This window comes from Microcaecilia unicolor, chromosome 6 (assembly GCF_901765095.1).
Source record: "Microcaecilia unicolor chromosome 6, aMicUni1.1, whole genome shotgun sequence".
In the NCBI taxonomy this organism is placed as follows: Eukaryota; Metazoa; Chordata; class Amphibia; order Gymnophiona; family Siphonopidae; genus Microcaecilia; species Microcaecilia unicolor.
This window is the reverse complement of record NC_044036.1, coordinates 45,791,150-45,818,866: the sequence shown is the minus strand read 5'-3', so window position 1 is coordinate 45,818,866 and position 27,717 is coordinate 45,791,150. Positions and strand designations below refer to the sequence as shown.

The following is a 27,717-nucleotide window of genomic DNA, read 5'->3' as shown; positions in this document are numbered from 1 at the left end:
GGGGTCCGCTTTGACACGGCCTCGGGGTTCATCTTTCTCCCCGACCACAGGCGATGCAAGCTTCAGAATCAGGTCCGTCTGCTCCTGTGGATGCCTCGTCCTCGAGCTTGGGACTTTCTCCAGCTTCTGGGGTCGATGACGGCCACCTTGGAGGTGGTTCCCTGGGCGAGAGCTCATATGAGGCTGCTGCAGATTGCTCTGCTTCAGCAATTGTCTCCGATTTCCCAGGAATACCAACGCAGGCTAATGTGGCTCCCTGCGGCCCGGCACAGTTTGGATTGGTGGCTCTCCGACAGGATGTTGCGACAGGGAATGCCGCTTGAGCTCCCTTCTTGGTGCCTGGTGATTACAGATGCCAGCCTTTTAGGCTGGGGAGCGCATTGCCAGGGAAGCTATACTCAGGGTCAGTGGTCACCCGTGGAAGCGGGGTGGTCCATCAATCGCTTGGAACTGAGAGCAATAGTCTAGGCTCTTTTGGCCTTCCACAAGACTCTGAAGGGGCTTTCTGTCCGTGTTCTGTCAGACAGTTCGACAGCGGTGGCCTACATCAATCGCCAGGGTGGCACTCAGTGCAGGGCACTGGCCGCAGAGGCCGCTCAGATTTTCCACTGGGCTGAGCTCCACTTGCAGCTGCTGCTGGCAGCGCACAAAGCAAGTCAGAGCAACATGCAGGCTGATTTCCTCAGCAGACATCAAATTGACCCGGCGGAATGGGAACTGGCAGAAAACGTTTTTCTTCAGATTTGTGTCGGATTGCATCTAATGGCGTCGTTCAAATGCCAAAGTCCCTCGTTTTTTCAGCAGAAGGAGAGATCCTTGCTCGGCGGGGTTGGATGCTCTGGCTCAACCCTGGCCCCCGGGCCTCCTGTATGTGTTCCCTCCTTGGCCCTTGATAGGCCGAATCCTTCTGCGGATTCGACAACACCAAGGTTTAGTGATTCTCATCGCTCCGGATTGGCCAAGGCGCCCGTGGTATGCGGACCTCCAGTGGATGCTGGTAGAAGCTCCACTTCCTTTGCCTCTGGTGCCGAACCTGTTGATTCAGGGTCCGGTGTCCATGGAGGATCCCTGCCGGTTTGGTCTTATGGCCTGGCTCTTGAGAGGGCGCAATTGAGAGGCAAAGGCTACTCTAACAAGGTCGTCTCTACTCTCTTGCAGGCCCGCAAACAGTCTACCTCTGCAGCTTATGCTCGGATCTGGCACAAGTTTGAGGCGTGGTGTGTTTCAAAGGCGATCACACCCACGCGGGCTTCAGTCTCACCAGTACTGGACTTTTTGCAGGACGGCTTACAAAAAGGTCTGGCTTACAATTCCCTGCCAAGTTCAAGTGGCAGCATTGGCATGCTTTAGAGGGAAGGTCTCTGGCTTGTCCCTTGCGGCACATCCGGACATTGTCCGATTTCTCAGAGGGGCGCTTCGGCTCCGGCCTCCTGTGCGTTTGCCGTGTCCGGCCTGGAACCTGGGGCTGGTGTGAAGGCTCTCCAGCGTTCGCCTTTTGAGCCGCTTAGGCGGGCTTCTGAGAAGGATGTGACTCTCAAGACAGTCTTTTTGGTGACCATGACATCGGCTAGACGTGTGTCTGAGCTTCAGGCACTTTCTTGTCAGGATACTCTTCTGCAGTTTTCGGAGTCCGGGCTAATGGTACGGACAGTGCCTTCCTTCCTGCCTAAGGTGGTTTCAGCGTTTCACCTGAACCAGCCCATTTTTCTACCTTCCTTTTCTCGGGAGGACTTTCCGAATTCCTTTGGGCAATTGCGTCTTTTGGATATACACAGGGCTCTGTTGCAATATCTACATATGTCAAATGACTTCAGGACATCTGATCACTTTTTGTATTGTTAACAGGTCCTCGGCGCAGGGGTCCGGCGTCTAAGGCCACTATAGCCCGTTGGCTCAGGGAAGTCATTTTTTCTGCATATCTGCTTTCAGGGCCGTCTCCTCCTGAAGCGTTTAAAGCGCATTCCATGAGAGCGGTTTCCTCCTCGTGGGCTGAGATGGGTGTTCTTTCTCTTCACGAGATCTGTCGTGCAGCTACTTGGGCTTCTCAGCTCTCGTTTGTGCGGCATTACAGGCTAGATGTTGCAGCGAAGCAGGACGCGCATTCTGATGTGCACGGAGTTGCCTGTTCCCACCCTACGTAGGGAGTGCTTTTGTACATCCCATCAGTTAATGGATTCATCTGCTGTTGATGACAAGGAAGGGAAAATTAGGTTCTTACCTTGGTAATCTTCTTTCCTTTAGTCACAGCAGATGAATCCATAATCCCTCCCTATATGACTTTGTTTTTTGTTCAGATCTTTCATGCAGATATTGTAGCTCCTCGGGAGGCGTTGAAGACAAGTTCTCAGAGTTTCTACATGCTGTTCTATTGCAGGAGGTTGAGATCGTCCCTCCTTTGTTTGGTTATTGCTCCGGTTCTGGGACATTTGTTCACTGTGAGGAAAGTTTGTGTTTTGATGTTTTATTTTTCACTCTGCTTTGGAAATTTCATATACTGAGGCAGAAGGGACTGGCCGTCCTGAGTCACTGTGTCTTTCAGTGTTCTCTATCTCCACCTGCTGGTAGGTGGATACAACCCATCAGTTAATGGATTCATCTGCTGTGACTAAAGGAAAGAAAATTACCAAGGTAAGAACCTAATTTTCCCTTGGCCAACACCTTCAATAAATATTTTTTTTACCTGCAACCGAGGTGGTTTGGCTTACCTGGGCTCCGGGCCCTCCCTCACGATACCACAGCTTCTGCAGTTGAAGCTAAAAGCATTTTACAAACTGAGTATTGATTACTTGAAAACTCCTGCAAATGCTCAAAGTTGGTTTTGTGCATGAGCATTTCTAGTACTCTCTAGTTCTGAGAGAGCTATGCTGTCAGTACAATCAGTTGTCACCCACTTGTTTGGCTAACTTATTCTGCTAGCTGCTGAGAACCTATTTTTACAGATAAACAAAGTTTGTGGTGTGCTTGATTTTTCATTTTGACCATTTTATTAACATATTTTCAGATGATACAGACGTTTTCTCGATGTGTGTTATGCTGTGCAGAAGAAGTAGATCTTGATGAGCTGCTTGCCACACGATTAGTTTCTTTCTTAATGGATCATCATCAGGAAATTCTACAAGTACCAGTTTATTTGGCTAATGCAGTACAAGATCATATAGAGTATCTTAAAAAAGTTCAGGTAAGACATGGTACAGTATTAAGAAATTAAATGGGTTATCATTGTAATACTCAAATACTGTGCAATATCCAAACACTTTAGAAAGGTTGCAGTTGGTTGTGGGATCTGAGATAGCATGAGTTTAATGGTAGATCATGTCAGATAAATCTGATTTCTTTGAGTGATTAGAAAATTAGTCAAAGGATTTTGTACTGGATATAGTTTGGTTTTCAGAAAAGCTTTTGGTTCATAAACTGAGCAATCTGGGAATGGACCTGAAGTTGAGGAAACAAATGAAAACCTGGTTGAGTAATAACAGAGGATAGTGGTAAATGGAATTCATTCTGAGAAAGAAAGTGATCATATCAGTCATATTCAGTGTCTTCATGTGAAGTTGCAGAGAGATTAGGGAATAATGCCACCTCTTTCTGAACGATGCTATTCAACATAGTGGACATGCCTGAGGGAAAAGTGTTGACCATTTGGCAGCTAAATTTCAGAACAAAAACATACAAAGCCATGTATTCTGGATGCAAAAATCCAAGAAAGTGATACATAAAAGGTGAGTTGCTAATATCCACAAAGCAGTAAATTGACTGGCTATATTTAGCTGCAATTCTGGCAAATTCTATGAGGCTATTTTATAAAAACAGAGACACATATATGTGTCTTATAATATAGCCTCAAAGTAAATAACTACTTGATCTCCTACCTCGGTGACCTGTTATAAAATTCCCTCCGCAAGGTAAGCCCTCAGCTATGGGATTACCCACTTATATGGCTGATTCACCTTACTGTAGGGGGATTTTGGATATAACTCGTGCCTTTCTCAGTAGCTTAAGGTGAGTTACATTCAGTTTGGATGGCTTACAATCTAATTTTGCATCTGAGGCAATGGAAGGTTAAGTGACTTGCCCAAGTTTAATTTAATTTTGGCATTTATAGTCCGCTTAACCTTGTAGTTCTAGACAGATGACAAATCCAAAGAACAGTTGTACATTGAAACTCGATTAAACCAAACTTTGTTACAATGAAAACAAGGTAAGTATTGGTACATAGAACATAAAATAGATGTCGGTACATAAGACATAAGGGAATAATATTATAATTAAGACTAAGCATGTGTGTTTTCATACCAGATAATGAAGGTAGTTCTGAGGTTAGTGCAGAAATTTGTGTCATGATGGGGAGGCGGTAGAAATAGACGACATTAATTGAGGTTGAAGGGAATGGATCAACAGAAGCTTAGTCGAGATTGGGTGGCAACACCAGTAGTTGGGAAGCAAAGCTAGTGCTGGGCAGACTTCTACAGTCTGTGCCCTGAAAATGACAAGGGCAATTCAAGGTCAGGTATACATATAAAGTAGCTCATACAATGAGTTTATCTTGTTGGGCAGACTTACATGTCTTTATCTGACATCATCTACTATGTTACTATGATATGACTGTCTGAGTTCTTATGTTAATATCCTTGGGAGGTCTTTGAATGTGAATTCTATGTTCCTGCGATTAGTGTTTGTGGAAAGGCCAGGTTTTTAATTCTTTACGGAAGGACAGTTTGGTATCTGTCTAAGATTTATTGGGAGTGTGTTTCATAGTTCTGCTCCCTTGTCTATCAGAGTCGAATTGGATGTTCTTTTGAAGTGGCAAGTTTTGTTTGGAGGTACCAGTCTAATATCGGTTAAAAATCTAAGCTTTCTTTTAGGTTGATAAACTTGGACAAACTTTTGGAGTTAGTTTGGGGCTATTCCATACAAGCATTTAAAGATTATGTTTGAACTCTATCCTTGCTTTGCATGGAAGCCAGTGTAGAAACGGAGTGGCGTGGTCTCTCCATTTTCCACTTCCTATTAGTTTGGCTGCTGCATTATGGATTATTTCTAGCTTCCTCAATAGCTTGTCTGGAAGACCTAGGTATATTTGAGAAATCTTGTGCTTTGGGTTAGCATCTTAAGGTGTCTCCTTTGTCCATAAACGATGAAACCTGCTGCAGGAAAACTTAACTTCTTTGAAAAAAGCCTTTGGGAGTCCTATTGTACATGCTCGCACGCCTTCCTGCCCACTGTGACTGCACAGGACCAGCTAGTCTCATCTTTTCTGCAGAGCTGAGAAGACGTTTTATTTGACTCAGATAGAGGACTATTACCCTGAGTCTGAGTCAGACTGCTCCTTGACATCTGAGAAGGAGCCAGAGAGTCCCTGGAACGTCTGTCGGATCCTTCCCCCACTGCATGAGAAGAGGATATCTCCTCCTGAGGAGCTCTCCTTTGCCAGTTTTTTAAGGGAGATGGAGGAGGTTGCCCCATTTAAGTTAGACGGCGAGGATGAGCCCAGAGCTGAAATGTTGGACATCCTTAACTTTGAGGATCCTCCTAAGGAGGCTGTGGCAGTGCCCTTTCACAGCATCCTCAAGGCTATTCAGATGAGATTGTGGGAGAACCTTCCTCTCTGTGTAACCCATACACAAGAAAGCCGACTGTATAGATTCCAAAAGGCTCCCAGATTCAAGAAGCTTCAGCTGCCACAACACTCTATGGTCATCTAATTCACTCTCAAAAGAGCACCAAGTCCCACTCCTCAGCTCCCTGGGGAGCACTGGTTGGACCTTGGATTCTTTTGGGAGGAAAGTTTATCAGAATGCTATGCTGTCCTCCTACATACATTCTTGCCAGCTCTTCATGAGCATGTACTGAAGTCCTTGGTGAACTGTGTGGTGGAATTTGTAGACACCTGAGCAGGCTGCAAACTTCCGCCAGTTATTAGCCAAACAGAAGGAGCATCAGAAGCACATAGCCTGGGCAGCTTATGTTTTTGATATGTCTTCCAGGGCTTTCACTTGGATACTGGAATGTGCAGACTTGCCTGGCTATGTGCTTCTGCCCTGGAACTAGCAGTTCAGTAACAGCTAGCAGTCATCCCTAGCCAGCGACATATTCTTTTTGACAACAAAGTGAAGGAGGTTGCAGACTTCATCAGGAAACGTGTTGATGCCATCAGATCACTTTCCTGGCCCACTCTAGCAGCCGCTCCCTCTTCTTACAGGAGATATCTGGTATAAGCCACAGGAGACCCTACTACTCTCAAAGGCGTAGTCTCCCCTCCCCCATCGTTCAGAGCTTGCACTCTTCCAAAAGCAGCAGAAAGCTCAAAAGACCCAGTCAACTCGCCATTCAAAGCCAGGGGTGAGCTTTTGACTGTCTCCAAGAGCATAGCTGCAGTCACGGTATTCGTCCCAAATGACCTACTGATGGGAGGGAGACTGAATGTTTTTCCAAGAAAGGTAGCCCCTTGTAACCTCAGACCAGTGGGTTCCAAAAAATTGTCCGGATGGTTTGCACACTTCATTGGTGAACACCTTCTCCAAATTGCCCCCTGAGATCATTGAAGCTAAACTCTCAGCACCAGGATCTGCTTTCTTAGGAGCTCTCTTCCTGTTTGTAGGCCAATGCAGTCGAGCCTGTTGCACCAGGGAAAAAAGGGAAAGGATTTTACTCCAAGTACTTCTGATCCCCCCCCCAAAAAACAGGCAAATTCTGTCCCATCCTAGACGTAAGGACCCTAAATAAGTCGGAGACCCAGTCCTCAAGTGGTTCGAGGGAGTCCTCACCACCAGATCCTACCAAGTAATAATAAACGCCGAAAGATCACCTCCATGGATACCAGAATGCGGAGTTCCTCAAGGTTCCCCCCTCACACCAACCATCTTCAGCCTAATGATGATACCTCTAGCCAAACTTCTAGCCGATCAAAACCTCAACCCTTACATATATGCAGACGATGTCACGATCTACATCCCATTCAAACACAATCTTAACGAAATCACCAACGAGATCAACCAAAGCTTCAGAACCATGCACAGTTGGGCAGGTTCATTCCAGCTAAAACTCAACGCAAAAAAGACTCAATGCCTAGTACTCACCTCTCAATACAACACAAACGATTACTCCTGTATAACTACACCATACTGCACCCTTCCCATATCAGAAAACCTGAAGATTCTTGGAGTTACCATCGACCAAAACCTCACTCTCGATACCCACGTGAAGAACACGACAAAAAAGATGTTCTACTCAATGTGGAAACTCAAAAGAGTTAAGCCTTTCTTCCCGAGAAACATTTTTCGTCCCTTGGTACAATCTATGGTAATTAGTCACTTGGATTACTGTAACACTCTGCATGCTGGCTGCAAAGAGCAGACTATTAAGAAGCTCCAAACCGCCCAGAATACCGCAGCCAGACTCATATTTGGAAAGACCAAATACGAGAGTGCGCAACCCTTAAGACAGAAACTCCACTGGCTTCCACTCAAGGAACGTATCGAATTCAAGATCTGCACGATCGTACACAAGATCATTCACGCAGATGCCCCACTGAAAATGTTTAACCTTGTGGACTTACTGCCCAGAAATGCCAAGAGATCAGCCCGCAAATTCCTCAATCTGAACTTCCCCAGTTGTAAAGGACTTAAATATAAGCAGGCATACGCCACTACCTTCTCCTACAGAAGTACACAGATATGGAATGGGTTACCCCCAGCCCTAAAATCTATGGATAATCTAAGCAACTTTCGCAAATCTCTGAAGACACCTCTTTAATAGAGCCTACAAAAAGACCCCTTAAAGACACAAATCACCTCCTAAACTTTTTTTTTGTTACATTTGTACCCCGCGCTTTCCCACTCATGGCAGGCTCAATGCGGCAGGCAATGGAGAGTTAAGTGACTTGCCCAGAGTCACAAGGAGCTGCCTGTGCCAGGAATCGAACTCAGTTCCGCAGGACCAAAGTCCACCACCCTAACCACTAGGCCACTCCTCCACTGCCTATTCTATTCTAACACCATCTTCTCTAACTCCTCATCCATCTTCTGCTTACTTTTGATTGTATCCAATATCCTGTCATGACTCTGTCATAACAACACTCTGTAAGCCACATTGAGCCTGCAAATAGGTGGGAAAATGTGGGGTACAAATGTAACAATAATAATAATAATATTTGGCCAAAGAAAAGTTCAGGATGGTTGCCCTGGGCTACTTACTCCCAATGATTCAGGCACAAGATTGGCTATGCTCTCTGGACTTAAAGGACACATATTCATATTCATTATCATCATCGCCCTCTATTGACTGAGGCAGATATGGTTCGCTCTACTTCTAGAGCTAGCCTTTAAAGAGCCGTGGAGACTAGACTACTTTCTGACACCCATCACTCAGAACAAGGAATTGCTTTTCTATCACAGCTTTCCGTCCCTTACCCTTATGACTTGGATGTTGAGAGGGTAACAATTGATTCACTCAATCTGCATGAGGGTGTTTCCTAGGTCCTGCTTGCTTCCAGGAAAGAGTCCATTAAGAGGTCTTACTACTTAAAATGAAGGAGGCTTTCCGCCTGGTGTGAGGGCAAAGCCTTAGACCCCTTTTCCTGTCCTACACAAAAACTTCTTGAGTGCCTTCTACATTTGTCAGAGTCTGGTCTCAAGATCAACTCAGGGTTCACCTCAGTGTAGTTGGCAATTTTCACCATGTAGAAGGCAAGCCCATCTCTATACAGCCTCTAGTTGTTTAATTAATGAGAGGTTTTACTGTTGCTCAGACCCCAATCAAACCTCCAACAGTATCAAGGGATTTCAATGTCGTTCTCATTCGGCTGATGAAAGGCCCATTTGAGCCACTTGATAGCTGCCAGTTTAAATTTTGACCTGGAAGGTTTTATTCTTGATGACAAGTCATTTCGGCTGGCAGGGACGGTGAGCTTCAGGCCCTAGTAGCTGATCCATCTTACAAAATATTTCATCATGACAGAATAGTTCTGCACATGCATCCTAAGTTCCTTCCAAAGGTTGTGTCAGAATTCCATTTTGATCAGTCGATTTGTTCTGCCAACATTCTTCCCCTAGACCCCATGCCCATTCTGACAAAAGACTGCAAGAGAGCCTTAGCCTTCTATCTGGAGCAGTCAGTCCACCCAGACTTTTATTTCCTTTGACCTGAACATGTTAGGAACAGCCATCGGCAAATGCACTCTATCCAATTGGCTTCTAGATTGCATTTCCTTTGCTGATACTCAGGCAAGACAGAGTTTAAAATGTCCAAGTCACGGCTGCAACAGTAGTCCACTTGAGATCAGCCTGCATTCAGGAGATTTGCAGAGATGCAACGTGGTCAACTGTCCACACATTCATATCTCACTGCTGTTACAACAAGATTCCCGACAGAACAATCAGTTTGGTCAATCAGTCCTACAGAATCCAACTCCACCACCCTAGTCCCATTTTCTTTCTGTTCCAGGCTGTTAAATATTGTATTAAAACAATGGGGGGGGGGGGGGGGCATGTTTATAGGCTTTTATCCTGTTGCAGGCCTCGTTCATTTTATCCCCCCTTTGTTTCAAGTAGCCTAGTAGCTAGGTATTCTCATATGAATTTTGTCCTACTTGTCCTCGGAGAAAACAAAGTTACCTGTAGCAGATGTTCTCCAAGGACAGCAGGACATATATTCACACATATTAGGAAAAGGAAGCATTAGTGGTTGTTGAGGATAGGCAGACTGGGTGGGCCGTTTGGTCCTTATCTGCCCTAATGTTTCTGTTTCTATTGCACCTTCTTTCCCTAGGAGTTGTATTCTATTAGCTTTTTAATAGACTGACTGGTCCCTTGCAGTTACGGGCGGGAAGGCATGTATGTGGAACTTCCAAAAGCTTCTGGAAAAGAAATTGGGAATTTCCATATCATCATGCTGATCAATCCATAGACTGGTGGGTTGTGTCCATCTACCAGCAGGTGGAGATAGAGAGCAATCCTTTTGCCTCCCTATATGTGGTCATGTGCTGCCGGAAACTCCTCAGTATGTTCTCTATCTCAGCAGGTGGTGGTCACACACAGCAGCAGCTCTGGCTAGGTCTCCAAGCCTAATTTTTATGTTTTGTTGAGTACCTGGGGTTGAGGGCTCTTCTTGAGCAAGTGCAAACCTGGTGGCGCCAGGTCCCTCCTTTTCTCCCCCCTCCCGCTGGCTCTGTTAAAAAAAAAAAAAAAATTTTGGACGTCCTTAAGGGCGTTTATTTCAACGTTTATTTAAACGTTTATTGCAGCTACTCACTGGGACACCAGTTCGTTACAGCTCGGAGCGAGAAGCAGGTAATTTTTACCTTTTTATAGCGGGCAGGGGGTTCCCCGATCGATCTCCTCGTGGCCTATGGCGTCGGAGGGCGATGACGCGAAGAATCGCTCCCCGGACCGCGTGTGCGCTTCTAGCGGGGATGCGGGGGTCTTAAAGTCTGATTCGCCCTTGTTGGGTGTCAGTTTGGAGGCCGGTCAGTGTCCCGGGTCTTCCTCCGGTATGGCGGTTTTTCCCGCCATAAACGCCCATCCCCCGCTGCTCGCCTCCGCCATCTTGGCCGGCCACTCTGCTCGGACGGCTTCTTCTTGGGCCGCCCTTGAGCTGGGAGACGTTAATGCCATGGCCGCCCTTGATTTGGGCGACGGCAAAAAAGAGGCTAAAGTTAAGCGCCGTTCTTCCCGCGCGGCTCCTTCGCGGAGTGTCGCGCCGGACGCCATCTTGGATGCGCAGCATGTTTCTCCCCCGCTCTTGCGAGCGCCGGTTGAGGGTGCGTCTAGGGCTGTGGCCCAGGCTGCTGAAGTGCACAGTCTGGGGGGTTTCTCCCCCGAGTTTATTTTGCTGCTGCATCAGGTCTTCCTTATGCAAAACGCTGCCCCTTCTCCCTTGTCCGATAAAGGGGTTGAGGCCCCCGGAAGTAAACGCCCTCGGGTGGATTCCCAGGCCTTAGAGGACTTTGTCTCCTCTGATGTAGATGAGGGCAGCGTATCTGAGTTCTCCCAACGGTCCTTTGGGGATTCCTTGGAGGAGACAGATTCCCGCTCGGATGGAGCGGATGACCCCTCTGCAGCGCGGATCTTTCGCTCAGAGGATTTGCCCAACCTGTTAGTGCAGGCCATGAGCATTTTGAAGATTTCCTCTCCAGAGGACGTCTCTCCCTCAGCCCCTGTTGGCTCCGCCATTATGCTGGGGACGAAGCGCCCGCCTAGAACCTTCCACGTGCATGATGCCATGCACACCTTGATTTCGGCTCAATGGGATGTCCCGGAAGCGAGCCTCAAAGTGGCTAGGGCTATGTCCCGCCTCTATCCTTTGCCTGAAAGTGAACGGGAAGCCTTTCTTTGGCCTACCGTGGATTCTTTAATCACTGCGGTGACTAAGAAGACGGCGTTGCCGGTGGAAGGTGGCACGGCCCTAAAGGACGCCCAAGACAGAAGATTGGAGGCGGCCTTAAGGTCGTCCTTCGAGGTGGCTGCCTTAAGTTTGCAGGCCTCAGTTTGCGGCTCCTATGTGGCCAGGGCGTGCCTGACGATTGTGCAGCGGGCTTCCCCCTCGGATCCTTCCTTGAGGGCTGATTGGCTGGCCCTGGAATCGGGCTTGGCTTATTTGGCAGACTTACTGTATGATGTCTTGAGAGCCTCGGCTAAAGGTATGGCTCAGACAGTCTCTGCGCGGCGGTGGCTTTGGCTGAAACATTGGTCTGCTGACCACGCCTCTAAGTCCCGCCTGGCTAAGTTGCCTTTTAAAGGCAAGCTGCTCTTTGGGGTCGAGCTGGACAAAATTGTGACCGATCTCGGCAAGTCTAAGGGCAAGAGGTTACCAGAGGTCAGGGCTCGGGCCAGTGCTCGCCCCGGTAACTCCAGAGGACGGTTTCAGGAAGCCCGTCGGTACCGCCCGGGCAAGTCGGGCTCCTCTGCCCCCTCTTCCTTCAAGAGGAACTTCTCCCCCAAGCAGCATTCCTTTCGCAGAGACCGCCGTCCCGGAGGTGCGCCCTCCGGTCCTCCCCCAGGGTCTCGTACCCAATGACGGGGCCCTGGTCCATGGCCCAGTGCAGATTGGAGGACGCCTGTCCTCGTTTCTGGGCGAGTGGACCAGGGTAACTTCAGACGCTTGGGTGCTGGAAGTCATCAGAGACGGCTACAAGCTAGAGTTCTGCCAACCCTTAAGAGACGGGTTTGTACTCTCTCCCTGCAAGTCTCCGGTCAAAGCTGTGGCAGTGCAACAGACCTTGGACAATCTGATCCGCCTGGGTGCGGTCGTTCCGGTGCCAGAAAATCAGCTTGGCAAGGGACGTTACTCCATTTACTTTGTGGTACCAAAGAAAGGAGGTTCTGTACGGACTATCCTCGACCTCAAAGGGGTCAATCGGGCCTTGAAAGTTCGGCACTTTCGCATGGAGACTCTCCGCTCTGTTATAGCGGCAGTGAAGGCAGGGGAGTTCCTGGCATCCTTGGACATCAAGGAAGCGTACCTGCATATTCCCATCTGGCCTCCTCATCAACGCTTTCTGCGTTTTGCAGTCCTGGGCCGACACTTCCAGTTCAGAGCCCTCCCGTTCGGGTTGGCTACTGCTCCGTGGACCTTCTCCAAAGTAATGGTGGTCATCGCGGCCTTCCTGCGAAAGGAAGGAGTACAAGTCCAGAGGACGTCTCTCCCTCAGCCCCTGTTGGCTCCGCCATTATGCTGGGGACGAAGCGCCCGCCTAGAACCTTCCACGTGCATGATGCCATGCACACCTTGATTTCGGCTCAATGGGATGTCCCGGAAGCGAGCCTCAAAGTGGCTAGGGCTATGTCCCGCCTCTATCCTTTGCCTGAAAGTGAACGGGAAGCCTTTCTTTGGCCTACCGTGGATTCTTTAATCACTGCGGTGACTAAGAAGACGGCGTTGCCGGTGGAAGGTGGCACGGCCCTAAAGGACGCCCAAGACAGAAGATTGGAGGCGGCCTTAAGGTCGTCCTTCGAGGTGGCTGCCTTAAGTTTGCAGGCCTCAGTTTGCGGCTCCTATGTGGCCAGGGCGTGCCTGACGATTGTGCAGCGGGCTTCCCCCTCGGATCCTTCCTTGAGGGCTGATTGGCTGGCCCTGGAATCGGGCTTGGCTTATTTGGCAGACTTACTGTATGATGTCTTGAGAGCCTCGGCTAAAGGTATGGCTCAGACAGTCTCTGCGCGGCGGTGGCTTTGGCTGAAACATTGGTCTGCTGACCACGCCTCTAAGTCCCGCCTGGCTAAGTTGCCTTTTAAAGGCAAGCTGCTCTTTGGGGTCGAGCTGGACAAAATTGTGACCGATCTCGGCAAGTCTAAGGGCAAGAGGTTACCAGAGGTCAGGGCTCGGGCCAGTGCTCGCCCCGGTAACTCCAGAGGACGGTTTCAGGAAGCCCGTCGGTACCGCCCGGGCAAGTCGGGCTCCTCTGCCCCCTCTTCCTTCAAGAGGAACTTCTCCCCCAAGCAGCATTCCTTTCGCAGAGACCGCCGTCCCGGAGGTGCGCCCTCCGGTCCTCCCCCAGGGTCTCGTACCCAATGACGGGGCCCTGGTCCATGGCCCAGTGCAGATTGGAGGACGCCTGTCCTCGTTTCTGGGCGAGTGGACCAGGGTAACTTCAGACGCTTGGGTGCTGGAAGTCATCAGAGACGGCTACAAGCTAGAGTTCTGCCAACCCTTAAGAGACGGGTTTGTACTCTCTCCCTGCAAGTCTCCGGTCAAAGCTGTGGCAGTGCAACAGACCTTGGACAATCTGATCCGCCTGGGTGCGGTCGTTCCGGTGCCAGAAAATCAGCTTGGCAAGGGACGTTACTCCATTTACTTTGTGGTACCAAAGAAAGGAGGTTCTGTACGGACTATCCTCGACCTCAAAGGGGTCAATCGGGCCTTGAAAGTTCGGCACTTTCGCATGGAGACTCTCCGCTCTGTTATAGCGGCAGTGAAGGCAGGGGAGTTCCTGGCATCCTTGGACATCAAGGAAGCGTACCTGCATATTCCCATCTGGCCTCCTCATCAACGCTTTCTGCGTTTTGCAGTCCTGGGCCGACACTTCCAGTTCAGAGCCCTCCCGTTCGGGTTGGCTACTGCTCCGTGGACCTTCTCCAAAGTAATGGTGGTCATCGCGGCCTTCCTGCGAAAGGAAGGAGTACAAGTCCATCCTTATCTGGACGACTGGTTGATCCGAGCCCCCTCTTATGCAGAGTGCGGCAAAGCTGTGGACCGGGTGATTGCTCTTTTGAGCTCCCTGGGGTGGATCATCAACTGGGAAAAAAGCCAGCTGCGCCCGACTCAGTCCCTGGAGTATCTGGGAGTTTGATTCGACACCCAAGTGGGCAGAGTGTTCCTGCCGGACAATCGGATTGTCAAACTTCAGGCTCAGGTGGACCAGTTCCTAGTAGCCTCTCCGCTTCGGGCTTGGGACTATGTGCAGCTGTTGGGCTCTATGACGGCTACGATGGAAGTAGTGCCCTGGGCCAGGGCTCATATGAGACCACTACAACACTCTCTGCTGCAGCGCTGGACTCCGGTGTCGGAGGATTATGCTGTGCGCCTTCCCTTGGACCCAGCAGTGCGCAAGGCGCTGAGCTGGTGGCTGAAGACAGACAAGATGTCTGCAGGGATGCCTCTTGTGACCCCGAAGTGGATTGTCGTCACGACGGACGCCTCTTTGACGGGCTGGGGAGCCCACTGCTTGGGAAGGACAGCGCAGGGGCTCTGGTCTCCTGCAGAGGCAAAGTGGTCTATCAACCTCCTGGAACTCAGAGCCATTCGGTTGGCGCTTTTGGAGTTCCTCCCGGTACTGGCGTTGAAGCCAGTACGGGTCCTGTCGGACAATGCCACGGCTGTGGCCTATGTCAACCGCCAGGGAGGTACCAAGAGCGCCCCTCTAGCCAAGGAAGCCATGAATCTTTGCCAGTGGGCGGAAGCGAACCTGGAACAGCTGTCAGCGGCCCACATTGCCGGAGTCATGAATGTCAAGGCGGACTTTCTCAGTCGCCATACCTTGGATCCCGGAGAGTGGCACTTATCGGCTCAGGCGTTCTTGGACATCACGAAGCGCTGGGGCCAGCCGAGCCTAGATCTGATGGCGTCATCGGCCAATTGCCAAGTGCCGCGCTTTTTCAGCAGAGGACGGGACCCTCAATCTCTGGGAGTAGATGCTCTTCTCCAACAGTGGCCGACACAGGAGCTTCTCTATGTGTTCCCGCCCTGGCCCATGTTGGGCAGGATACTAGACCGGGTGGCAAAGCATCCGGGCCGGATAATCCTGGTGGGTCCGGACTGGCCCAGACGTCCCTGGTATGCGGAGTTGATCAGGCTCTCAGTGGACGACCCTCTGCGGCTGCCAGTGGAGCAGGGCCTGTTGCATCAGGGTCCCGTGGTGATGGAGGATCCCTCCCCCTTTGGTCTTACGGCCTGGCTATTGAGCGGCAGCGTCTGAGGAAGAAGGGCTTCTCAGACAAGGTCATCGCCACTATGCTGAGAGCGAGGAAGCGCTCTACTTCTACTGCTTACGCCAGGGTTTGGCGTACCTTTGCAGCGTGGTGTGAAGCAGGCTCACTTTCTCCCTTCACTGCTCCAATTTCTTCAGTGCTAGCGTTCCTGCAAGAAGGTCTGGAGAAAGGCCTGTCGCTCAGTTCCCTTAAAGTCCAGGTAGCGGCTCTGGCTTGCTTCAGGGGCCGCCTGAAGGGTGCTTCCCTGGCTTCGCAGCCAGATGTGGTACGTTTTCTCAAGGGAGTTAATCACCTGCGCCCTCCTCTGCACTCAGTGGTGCCTGCGTGGAATCTCAACCTGGTGCTAAGAGCCTTGCAGAAGCCGCCTTTTGAACCCTTGTCGAGGGCATCTCTGAAAGACCTGACGTTGAAAGCAGTCTTTTTGGTGGCTATCACTTCAGCCAGAAGAGTTTCCGAGCTCCAGGCACTCTCATGTCGAGGGCCTTTTCTGCAGTTCACTGAGGCAGGAGTGACTATTCGCACAGTGCCTTCCTTCCTGCCCAAGATTGTTTCTCGCTTCCATGTGAATCAGCAGCTCTGTCTCCCTTCCTTTTCGTAGGAAGGACTACCCAGAGGAATACTCTGCGCTCAAATATCTGGATGTGAGACGAGTCATCATCAGATACTTGGAAGTGACCAATGATTTCCGGAAATCAGATCATCTGTTTGTCCTGTTTGCAGGTCCTCGTAAGGGTCTGCAGGCTGCTAAGCCTACAGTGGCAAGATGGGTCAAGGAAGCCATTGCAGCGGCTTATGTGGCCGCGGGGAAGGTGCTGCCTATTCAGCTGAAGGCTCACTCCACTAGAGCTCAGGCAGCCTCGATGGCAGAGGCCGGGTCCGTCTCCTTGGAAGAGATATGCAAGGCGGCAACTTGGGCATCGGCCCATACCTTCTCCAGGCATTACCGCTTGACTGTGGCTGCTCGGGCGGAGGCCCGGTTTGGAGCTTCAGTGTTGCGGTCAGGGATTTCAATGTCCCGCCCTGGGTGAGTACTGCTTCGGTACATCCCACCAGTCTATGGATTGATCAGCATGATGATATGGAAGGTAAAATTATGTATCCTACCTGATAATTTTCTTTCCATTAATCATAGCTGATCAATCCATAGCCCCTCCCAGATATCTGTACTGTTTATATTCTGGTTGCATTTCAGGTTCAAGTTTAGTCTTCAGTTCCTGTTCAGGAGGACTTCGTGTTCAAGTTTTTTCAATGGATTCTTCAAGAGTTGAGACGAGTTTGTGTTACAGTGAGCTGCTGCATTCCTCTCCCCTCCGTTTTACGGAGCTGGATTGAGACATAAATTCTGCCGGCGCTCCCTCCCGCTTCGTGCAGCTGTAGGGCAGCTTTGTACCCCTCCTGCTTCGGCGGTGTTAGGGTCAGTCAGCTCCTCCCGCGGTTGCAGGATAAGCCAGATCCCCCCGCATCGGCGGGGTGGTGTCCCTCCCCCGCTCCGCGGGGATGAGCTGGACGGATTCCCCTCCCCCACTTGTGTGGGGATGAGCTGGGTTAATTCCCCTCCCCCGTTTCAGCGGTGGTGAGCTGAGCAGAGTGTCCCTTTGTGGGTGTAATTCTCTAAGTGCTGAGTCCTGTGGATGGAGCTTGGATATCGACATACTGAGGAGTTTCCGGCAGCACATGACCACATATAGGGAGGCAAAAGGATTGCTCTCTATCTCCACCTGCTGGTAGATGGACACAACCCACCAGTCTATGGATTGATCAGCTATGATTAATGGAAAGAAAATTATCAGGTATGATACATAATTTTACCTTTCCTGTGCTAGGCTCAGTCAGATGATGTCACTGATGTGTGAATGTGTCCTGCTCCTAAATATAGAACAGGAAAAGTTCTCTACGATGACGAATCACAGAAGGCAAAAGTAGAGACTAATAGACGATTCACCACTGGAGACGTGAGTCCAACAGTCTTTATTATATCAAAGATAACGACCCGACACAGGCCGTGTTTCGACGCTAAAAAAGCGTCTGCATCAGGGGTCAATAAATACACCAAGTAGTGAATGCAAAACGAGGAGTCCTACTTGTATGTGTGTTGTCAACTCACTAAAAACATAGCACTAAACAGAAAATGCTGGACACAAACTATCAGAGCAAAAGTCATAAGAATGTGTCCTGCTGTCATTAGAGAATACCTGCTACGAGTAACTTTGGTGTATGTGCATATGTGGTCATTCTGCGTATAAAAAGAGCTTTACACCCAGAAAAACTTTATAAAATTACTCTCAATATGCATAATCTGAAGTTTAATCCCTCTGATTTAGTTTATGCCTTTTCAGTAGTAACTCAAGGTGATTTCCTTTCCCCAGAGAGTTTACCATCATGTATTAAACCTCTCCCCCTTCTCCTGGCCCTGAGTCTTTGGAATCCCAACTTCTAGAGGCCAAAAGACTGACATTCACTCATTTACAATATTCTGTGATCTACCAGTAAGATTCAAACAAATTTAATAATGTCATCTTCACCTATTCCCCATGAGCAGTTTTAACAAGCTATTATAATCATCAAATTGAAGGCTTCAGTTAAGTTTTAAAGACTCCCTTATATGGTCTGTAGCCCTGCCCAGCGCATGCCAGGATGCACTGGGAGGGGCTGGGCGCCGCCATTTTGCGGCGGCGTCAACCCAAGGAAGAGGAGGGAGGCAGGCTACCTCCCTCCTCCAACTAAGGTAGGGGGGCCGGGAGGGGATTCTTTTTAACGGCCACTTTTTAAGCGGCCACTGGACCACCAGGGACCATTTTCTGGTGGTTTGGGGGGGCTGGAGACCCACCGGATCTCCAGCCCTCCCTGAACCTGGGAGGATGGGATCATCGGGGGGACCGGAGGTCCGCCGGACCTCCAGCCCCCGTTGCTCGGGGCAGGGGTTGTCAGGGCCTGGTGGTCCCATGGACCTCCAGCCCATGTATTTGACAGGTTTGAGCTTTTGACAGCCCAGACCTGTCAAACAAGAGCGGAAAGATTGCGCTGAGCGCATGCTCTGCACAATTCACCCGCACTTCTACCCCATGATCAGAGATAATTGCGCTGCTTAAATTTGCATGCATTATCTCTGATCATAGTTCTAATAGCGCCCCGCGCTGTTCCAGGGCTAGTTTAGAGCGCTGTTTGGAACAGCGCAGGGCTTTTGATCATCTGCCTGTAATGAAGCATTCATAACAATGAAACTGTTTTCTTTGTTTCAGATTAAGTATCCTGAGACAGAACTGGGTGCCACATTGCCAGTTTACTCATTCTGTAAACAGATAAGCCCTCAGGAATTTGAAGAACAAAAGGTTTCTACTTCCCAAGCTGCAATTGTAGAACTGTTGGAAAGTATTATTAAGGACACAACTTTACCTCTTAAAGACAAAAGGAGAAAGCTTAAGCAGGTAAGAGGTGCTATATAATTGAACCTGGTGAATTATCTAACTTGTGAAAAGGAAGCCAACGATAACACTTGCATAGCAGTACCTATCAGAAATAAATAAAAGACTCCCAAAACAGAAAATATATTACTTAAGAAGCTAGCAACAATCCAGTTTTAAGACTGCACCGTAGTTGACCGTAGGAGTCAATAACCTGCAGTACATGAATAATGCAACCTGCAATCAACCTCGCAAGCTGCATTATCCTCCCCAGGAGCACTGGGCCACCAACTCGCAGCCTAATACTGCGAGGAAGAGTTCATAAAGCGGAACCCCCTAGACCACCAGGGATTGCAAAAGATCTCTACTTGGGGTGGGGGGGGGGGGGGGGAGTGTTCCCTGCTATCATTTTCCTTTCACTTGTGGCCCCAGTCTGCCAGTGCAACTATCCCCTCCCTGGCTGTACTTTGCAATGGCAACAATAAAATTGGGTTCTTACCCATTGGTTCATTGTAATTTTTATTTTGTGTGTAACTGTACAATGCCTACATAAGGTTTAGATAAGTAGATTCAGATGCTATGTTGATATTTAGGAGCACACATCATTGTGAGTATAAGAAGAATTTTCAAATACATTAAACATTAACTTCTTGGTAAGAAAAACAATCTCAGTCAACTAAAGTTGCTTTTCTGCTAGTATTGCTTTTGTTCTCCGAGGACAAGCAGGCCTATAATTCTCACATGTGAGTAACGCGAGTGTGCGTTGCCGGTCCAGGGCTTGTAACAAGCTTTAAACAGGTCTGTGAGCGCGAGATGTGCTCCACTGTGCATGTGCAAGTGCCATCCCGCCTTTTTTTTCCACTGTGAGGAGAGGACGCATTTTTCCCCTCTCCTATTAGATGGTTCCAGGGCCACCAAGAAACAAAGTCGGGCCTGGCGCAAACATCTCCCCTCCAGGCACTCGCAATATCATCATCACACCCCCGACCTGGGTCTGCTTACTTGCTTGTCTTTTCTCCTGCTAGCTCCACTGTGCTGCAAAATTGGCTGGCAGATTGCATTTCTTTCACTTATGCCCAGGCTGGGCTGACCATTGCTAAAACCTGTCGTTTCTTTCTCTATTATATCAGCAAAATTCGCCCTTTCCTTTCTGAGCACACTACTAGAACCCTCATTCACACTCTTATCACCTCTCGCTTAGACTATTGCAACTTGCTTCTCACAGGCCTCCCACTTAGCCATCTCTCTCCTCTTCAATCTGTTCAAAATTCTGCTGCACGACTAATATTCCGCCAGTGTCTTTACATAGTAACATAGTAGATGACGGCAGAAAAAGACCTCATGGTCCATCCAGTCTGCCCAACAAGATAACTCATATTTGCTGCTTTTTGTGTATACCCTACTTTGATTTGTACCTGTGCTCTTCAGGGCACAGACCGTATAAGTCTGCCCAGCACTATCCCCGCCTCCCAACCCCAGCCCCTCCTCCCAACCACCGGCTCTGGCACAGACCGTATAAGTCTGCCCAGCACTATCCTCACCTCCCAACCACCAGCCCTGCCTCCCAACCACCGGCTCTGGCACAGACCGTACAAGTCTATCCAGCACTATCCCTGCCTCCCAACCACCAGCCCTGCCTCCCAACCACCGGCTCTGGCACAGACCGTACAAGTATGTCCAGCACTATCCCTGCCTCCCAACCACCAGTCCCGCTGCCCACCACCGGCTCTGGCACAGACCGTATAAGTCTGCCCAGCACTATCCTCACCTCCCAACCACCAGCCCTGCCTCCCAACCACCGGCTCTGGCACAGACCGTACAAGTCTATCCAGCACTATCCCTGCCTCCCAACCACCAGCCCTGCCTCCCAACCACCGGCTCTGGCACAGACCGTACAAGTATGTCCAGCACTATCCCTGCCTCCCAACCACCAGTCCCGCTGCCCACCACCGGCTCTGGCACAGACCGTATAAGTCTGCCCAGCACTATCCCCGCCTCCCAACTACCAGCCTCGCCTCCCGATCTTGACTAAGCTCCTGAGGATACATTCCTTCGGCACAGGATTCCTTTATGCTTATCCCACGCATGTTTGAATTCTGTTACCGTTTTCATTTCCACCACCTCCCACGGGAGGGCATTCCAAGCATCCACTACTCTCTCCGTGAAAAAATACTTCCTGACATTTTTCTTGAGTCTGCCCCCCTTCAATCTCATTTCATGTCCTCTCGTTCTACCACCTTCCCATCTCCGGAAAAGGTTCGTTTGCGGATTAATACCTTTCAAATATTTGAACGTCTGTATCATATCACCCCTGTTTCTCCTTTCCTCCAGAGTATACATGTTTAGTTCAGCAAGTCTCTCCTCATACGTCTTGTAACGCAAATCCCATACCATTCTCGTAGCTTTTCTTTGCACCGCTTCAATTCTTTTTACATCCTTAACAAGATACTGCCTCCAAAACTGAACACAACACTCCAGGTGGGGCCTCACCAACGACTTATACAGGGGCATCAACACCCCCTTTCTTCTGCTGGTCACACCTCTCTCTATACAGCCTAACAACCTTCTAGCTACGGCCACTGCCTTGTCACACTGTTTCGTCGCCTTCAAATCCTCAGATACTATCAGATACTATTACGCTCATATTAGCCCTCTCCTCAAGTCACTTCACTGGCTTCCTATCCGTTTCCGCATACAGTTCAAACTCCTCTTATTGACCTATAAGTGCATTCACTCTGCAGCTCCTCAGTACCTGTCACTCTCATCTCTCCCTACATTCCTCCCCGGGAACTCCGTTCACTGGGTAAATCTCTCTTATCTGCACCCTTCTCCTCCACTGCTAACTCCAGACTCCGTTCCTTTTATCTTGCTGCACCTTACGCCTGGAATAGACTTCCTGAGCCAGTACGTCAAGCTCCATCTCTGGCCGTCTTCAAATCTAAGCTAAAAGCCCACCTTTTTGATGCTGCTTTTAACTCCTAACCCTTATTCACTTGTTCAGAACCCTTATGTTATCATCCTCACCCTAATATTCCCTTATCTCTTGTTTCTCCTGTTTGTCTGTCCTAATTAGATTGTAAGCTCTACACTTCATGTTCAAGTGTACAGCGCTGCATACGTCTAGTAGCGCTATAGAAATGATAAGTAGTAGTAGTATGTCAGGGCTTACAATGTCAGAGCCATGGCTGCGTTAGTAACCCACTTGAGATTAGCCTCCATTGAAGAAATTTACAAGGCTGCAACATGGTCTTGAGTCCACATATTCACATCTCATTACTGCCTTGAGCAGGATACCTGACGCAACAGTCAGTTTGGACAGACAGTTCTGCAGAATTTATTTGGGGTCTAGAGTCTAACTCCACCCTCCTAGGCCTATTTTGTTCTGTTCCAGACTGCACTCTCACTCAGGTTGTATACGGTTTCAGGTTAATTTATTTTTTTGCCCTCACCGATGCGAGGTCCACTTGACCACTGGTTGTTTTTCGATGAGCCTGTTAGCTAGGGATTCCCACAAGTAAGAATTATAGGCCTGCTTGTCCTCGGAGAAAGCGAAGATACTTACCTGTAGCAGGTATTCTTTGAGGATAGCAGGCCTATTCTCACTTACCCTCCCACCTCCTCTTGGAGTTGTCTCCTTTTTTTTCTTAGACTTTATATTGTACTGCTGGTCCTGTGCTCTCGCAGCAGGTGGGAAGTCACTTGCGCATGTGCAATGGAGCACCTCTCACGCTCAAAAACCTGTTTAAAGCTTGCTACAAGCTCTGGATCATAAATGCGGACCCATGTTACCCACATGTGAGAATTGAAGGCCTGCTGTCCTCGGAGAATACTTGCTACAGGTAAGTATCTTCGCTTTATTGAAAATTTAAACATCTTTGCTTCTATTTATTTTCATTTGTTTAGTTTCAGAAAGAATATCCAGAAATCTACAAGAGTCGATTTCCAACAACTGAAAGTGAAGCAAAATTGTTTGGAGACAAACCCACAATTAAGCAACCAATGCTGATCTTGCGTAAACCAAAGTTTCATAGTCTGAGATATTAACGATTTGATTCTTGATTTTTGTTTGACTATAACCGATATTGGTAGTTATTTTAGAAGCTCTATTCTTGTTTCGGACATTGGAAAACTGGCATTTAGACGTCCATATTACATGAATGTCCAAATCCCAATTTTACAAAGGCAGAATATGGATGTCTAACACTGCAGCAATAAGGGAGAAACCCACCTAATACTCAATGTCTAAAGACTATCCATAAAGCTAAGCCAGCATGAGTATGTCAAAATTAAATGCTGTGGTAAAACAGAGGAAAATAGACCTCAGACATCTTAAATCAATGTGTCTTACTGGGGCATATGTTTCATGGGTCAGAAACCTCTTCTTCCCCCCCTCCCCCCCCCCCCCCCCCCCCCCCCCCCCCCCCCCCCCCCCAATTTTTAAATTATTTACTTGCTGTGCTCTCAATGCTATCCATGTGTCTTTAAACTCAAAACTGCAACCTGTTGCAAAAAATTTCAATATGAAAACACTTTTCTGAACCCAATGATGACCATGCTGTTTCACTCAGCTGGCTTCTTCAGGGGTTGTTGTTCCCCACCCCCATTCATAGTGTTGCACTTCACATCACTTTTCAGGCTGGGTACAAAGTCCCGATCCTTCACAGGGATACAACGATATTAGTTCAGTTACTTTTACCAATTCTTGCCCGCTGTTGTGTCTCCTTGAAGAAGACAACTGAGTGAAACGACATGGCCACCACTGGGTTCAGATAAGTGTGTTTCATATTCGAATTGTTTTGCAATAGATTGCAGTTTTGAGTTTAAAGACTCATGAATGGCTGAGAGCACAGCAAGTAAATAGTTTTAAAAACTAAAAAAGAGGGTTTTGACTCATGAAATATACAAGTGCTCCAGTAAGACACATTGATTTGTATTTGGGTGACTGAGGTCTTGTTTCTTCTATTTTTAAGTTTACCACAGTATTTAATTTTGTCATGCTTACTCTGGCTCAGGTTTATGGATTATCTAACACTTCACTACATCCATATGGCAAGGGATGTGTTTTGGGCAGGACTAGGGAGTGCCCAAAATATGGACGTTCAACTCAATCACAAAAGGGGAAGAGACACCCGTGTCTAAAACATAGATGTTGTTATTAGACCTGGTACTTGTCACATCCAGATTACTGATATATGCTCTAATTGAACAGCAGTCCACTGGAGGGATTAAGGCACAACACCTCTATCCCCCAATGGTTTCTGTACCCCTTTCTCTCCCCTTAATGTGAAACCTGCAAGGGATACTAGGCTCTGACAGCTTTGGACATTCTTAAAAGAGCAGCATGCAGGTCTGAGGAGTAGCCTAATGGTTAGTACAGTGGACTGAGAACCAAGGAACCCAAGTTCAAATATCACTTCAGCTCTCTTTTTATTTATTTAATTGTGTGCTGTCTAAGATCACAAAAATACCTACTGTATCTGAATATATAAAACGCAAGCCTGAAGGACTATTGAAGTGGTGTACATTAGGTATTTATCTTTTCCTGGAGGGTTCACAATTTAAAAATTTGCAAACAACTGAAGTGGGATTTGAACCTGGGTTCCCTGATTTTCAATCCACTGCTCTAATCATTAGGCTACCCCTCTGCTCTGCGTGGACACTGTATGACCATTTAATAAGATGGATATTCCTATGCTGCCATACAGGTGTCCATGTCCCTTGTTTTCCTCATCCATAATTTGGACGTTTCAGTTGTAAAATGGATGTTCTGCTGGACATTTCCAGCACATGGACGTCCACCTCACATATATTTTAGAACAGGCTGTATCCTATTCTAAAATACATGGGAAATGGATGTACATTTGTGACATTCTAACTTGGACGTCCTTTCTAAAATGCCACTCATTTTTTCTACAGATTACAAAAACATCACGGGGGTCCTTTTGCTAAGCTGCATTAGGCACTAATGCACACCTAACACAGCAAAAATGGCCAATATGGGATGCAATAAAAAACATTGCTCATTAGATTTTTGCATGTACCTATGCAAACCACGTAGTATGGGGGTGGAGGGATTTTTTTAGGGGATGTGTCAGGAGCAAAGAGTGAGCGTTCCTGCACTAACCAGTTACTGCCTGCTAACTGGTTAGCGTACAGATATTGCAGGAATCTGTAGCATCTATAGAATAGATGGAGGTAACATTAGCACACAGCCATTAATGAAAGAAATAGAAAAATTGAAGTTTTTATGGCTGCAATAAAAATGCCTTAGTGCATGGAAATGATCCGCGTAAGGGTGTACTAGAGCTATTTGTCACCACAGCTTAGTAAAGGACTCCTTGGTTTGCTACATATTGGGAATTGCAGCATTTTAGGGTCCTGTTCTTTGCCAAAGTATCTGTTTTTGGACATCACTTTTCATCTAGTCAAGTGTTGACTGCAGTATTAAATTTACAGATACTGGTCACTCTGTTGTTTTTCAAGTAAAAATCAACTGAAGGGTAAAAAGAGGATGTATTGACTATAATAGCCAAAGAATAGTGTTTATATTTGAAAGTCTTATAAGCCATAGTAGCAAGCTAGTGCCTATTTCTACTTTGAATTTTAAAACTGTTTAGTTTTAAGTGGTTTATTCATAGATATTTTATAAGGGTACAGGAACTGTTTTACCTCAATTTAATTGAGGTAAAACAGTTCAGTGTACCTAATCTAAGTTATCTTCTAAACTTACAAATTGATATATCTGCTGTATTTTGCACTCATGTAAATACTCTTTATTTATACTGTAAATGATTTCCATTTGTAACTTCTATTTTGTGCTTTAGAAGTACTTGAAGCCTTATTTTTTTTTTCCCCCAAATTGAACTGGTGCAATTGTACTAACCAATTTCCTCCGTTTCAGGAGAGGGGTTTTTTGTTTTTTTGTTTTGTAAAACAGTTATTATGTTACATAGTCAGAACATTCTCATACTATTGAAATGAAGATCCTGTATATTAAGAAAAGAAAATATCTTCTATATCCTTGTGATATTTAATGTTCGTTTTGTGCTTGACTCCATTAAAAACTGAAAACAGCAGCTTATAATTTCAAGAGGTCAAAACAGTAAAACATGTCAGTTTTAAATGTAAGTTTAACTATTGATGTACTTATTTGGAAAAATGAATATTGTGCATAATTAGACATTGAAGATGTTATAATACTTTTGGAGCATCACTTACACCAAAAAGTTAAAATAGATATCTTGCTGTGACAAGAAAGCAAGAGGTCAATTGGTTTATGACTTTGTACAGGGACGTAATGGCTCAAAATATTGCTATTTCTGAAATATTAAAATTTGTGTTTTTTATTTGACTTTTTAAATATTCACTATTAATTTTGAGCATCCACTCATTTTCCAGAAGCTTTTAGTTAATATATACCTCTCAAAAGTTGATTCCATTTCTTTATTTTAAAACTGCTGACAGGCTCTAAAGTAAGTTTAGTGTAGGTTACATACTTGTTTTTTAACCTTGAAAATGGTTCATACAACCAACTGATAATTTTCTATTCCTTATCGTCCATGCCAGTCAGTCCAGATGAGTGGGTTATGTCCTTCTGCTAACAGGTGGTGCCAGAGAAAAACAGCTTGAGCTGAATTTACTTCCCTTTATAGGGGGCTGGTGCTGCCTTCAGTTCCCCAGTATTTCTCTGGCTCCAGCGGATGGTACAGATATGTGGCCTAATGCAGCAACTACAAGTAGGCTGCTCCTAGTACAGCACAAACCAAGTCTGGGGAGAGGGGGGTGCTACAGGTAACAGTCCTTTGAACTGATTTCCCTCCCCCTTGATAGTCAGATTTTCAGGATATCCACAATGAATATGCATGAACTTGATTTGCATACACTGCCTCTATTATATGCAAATCTCTTTCGTGCATATTCATTGTAGATATCCTGAAAACCTGACTGGCAAGGGGTACTCCAGGACTGGACTTGGGAAACACTGGGTTAGAGGGCTAGGATTAGTGGAGACCAATCCATAGACCCCAGTGGTGCCAAGTCTCTCTTGTTGCCCTACCCTCTGAACCTTTTTGTGGTTGTGGTTACAGTGTTTACTGTCCTCATACCCTACTCTTAGGAGGGGGCTAGAGGTACATTCCCTGAGTTCAGACTGATTGAGATTTTGGAAGAAGAGGAAGAAAAAAATGTTTTAAAGCCTTCAGTGAAACCTCTTTCATAGCCTGCCTCCTGGGCTGGTATGGTTTTGTGTCAGATTGGTATAGTCGGGGAATCTGAAGTGCTCACATGCTCCCTCTTTCCCTCCACTTGTTTCTAGTATGGCTGGAGGGTGGGAAAGGAGGTAATACGCTGCCGGTAAGATATGGCAGTTTAGTGTGTCTGCTGGTGGGAGCAGCAGGTGGACAGGTGCTATCTATGGAAGTTTAGCACCCAACCAAAAGTGAAGCTGAAGAGGTTCCCCAGACTAAACTGTGCCCTGTGTGGATTAAGACTTGGTCAACACTCCTGTTTTGATGGGACTACCAGCCTTTTCTTTACCGTTGTCCCAAAAATACATAAGTAAAGCATGTTGGGCCTTTTCTCCCTCTTTCCCTGAGATACAGATGGGGAAGCTCAAGACTACATATCTACCCTCAGGCATGGAAGAACCTGCATAAGCTCCAGTTCTCTGAATTAATGTTTCAGTAAGTAGTGCTACATGTATATCAAAGTTCCTGTCTTCCCTGCTGCCTCCCAACTTGGGGAGCAATAATGGGAACAGTCTATAGAACCTGCTGTCTGCCCCTCTACACAAGTGAAGACTCTCAGAGTGCCTTTAAGACTAAATCTATGCTTACGAGTCATGAAAAAACCCTGCAACCTGAAAATAATTTTTTTTTTTTTTTTTTTTTTAATCC

At 47.4% G+C, this 27,717-nt stretch overlaps 1 protein-coding gene across 1 annotated transcript in view; it reads left to right on the top strand.

Annotated features, from left to right (window-relative positions):
* Positions 1–23,199, top strand: part of DEPDC1 (DEP domain containing 1) — a 101,828-nt gene extending 78,629 nt beyond the window's left edge. Inside the window, exons 9-11 of the mRNA XM_030206014.1 lie at positions 3,002–3,178; positions 18,662–18,847; positions 22,727–23,199. Of these exons, the coding sequence (XP_030061874.1) occupies positions 3,002–3,178; positions 18,662–18,847; positions 22,727–22,867 (504 nt within the window). The 3' untranslated portion in view covers positions 22,868–23,199. The remainder of the gene's footprint in view (positions 1–3,001; positions 3,179–18,661; positions 18,848–22,726) is intronic.
* Positions 23,200–27,717: the final 4,518 nt, after the last annotated feature.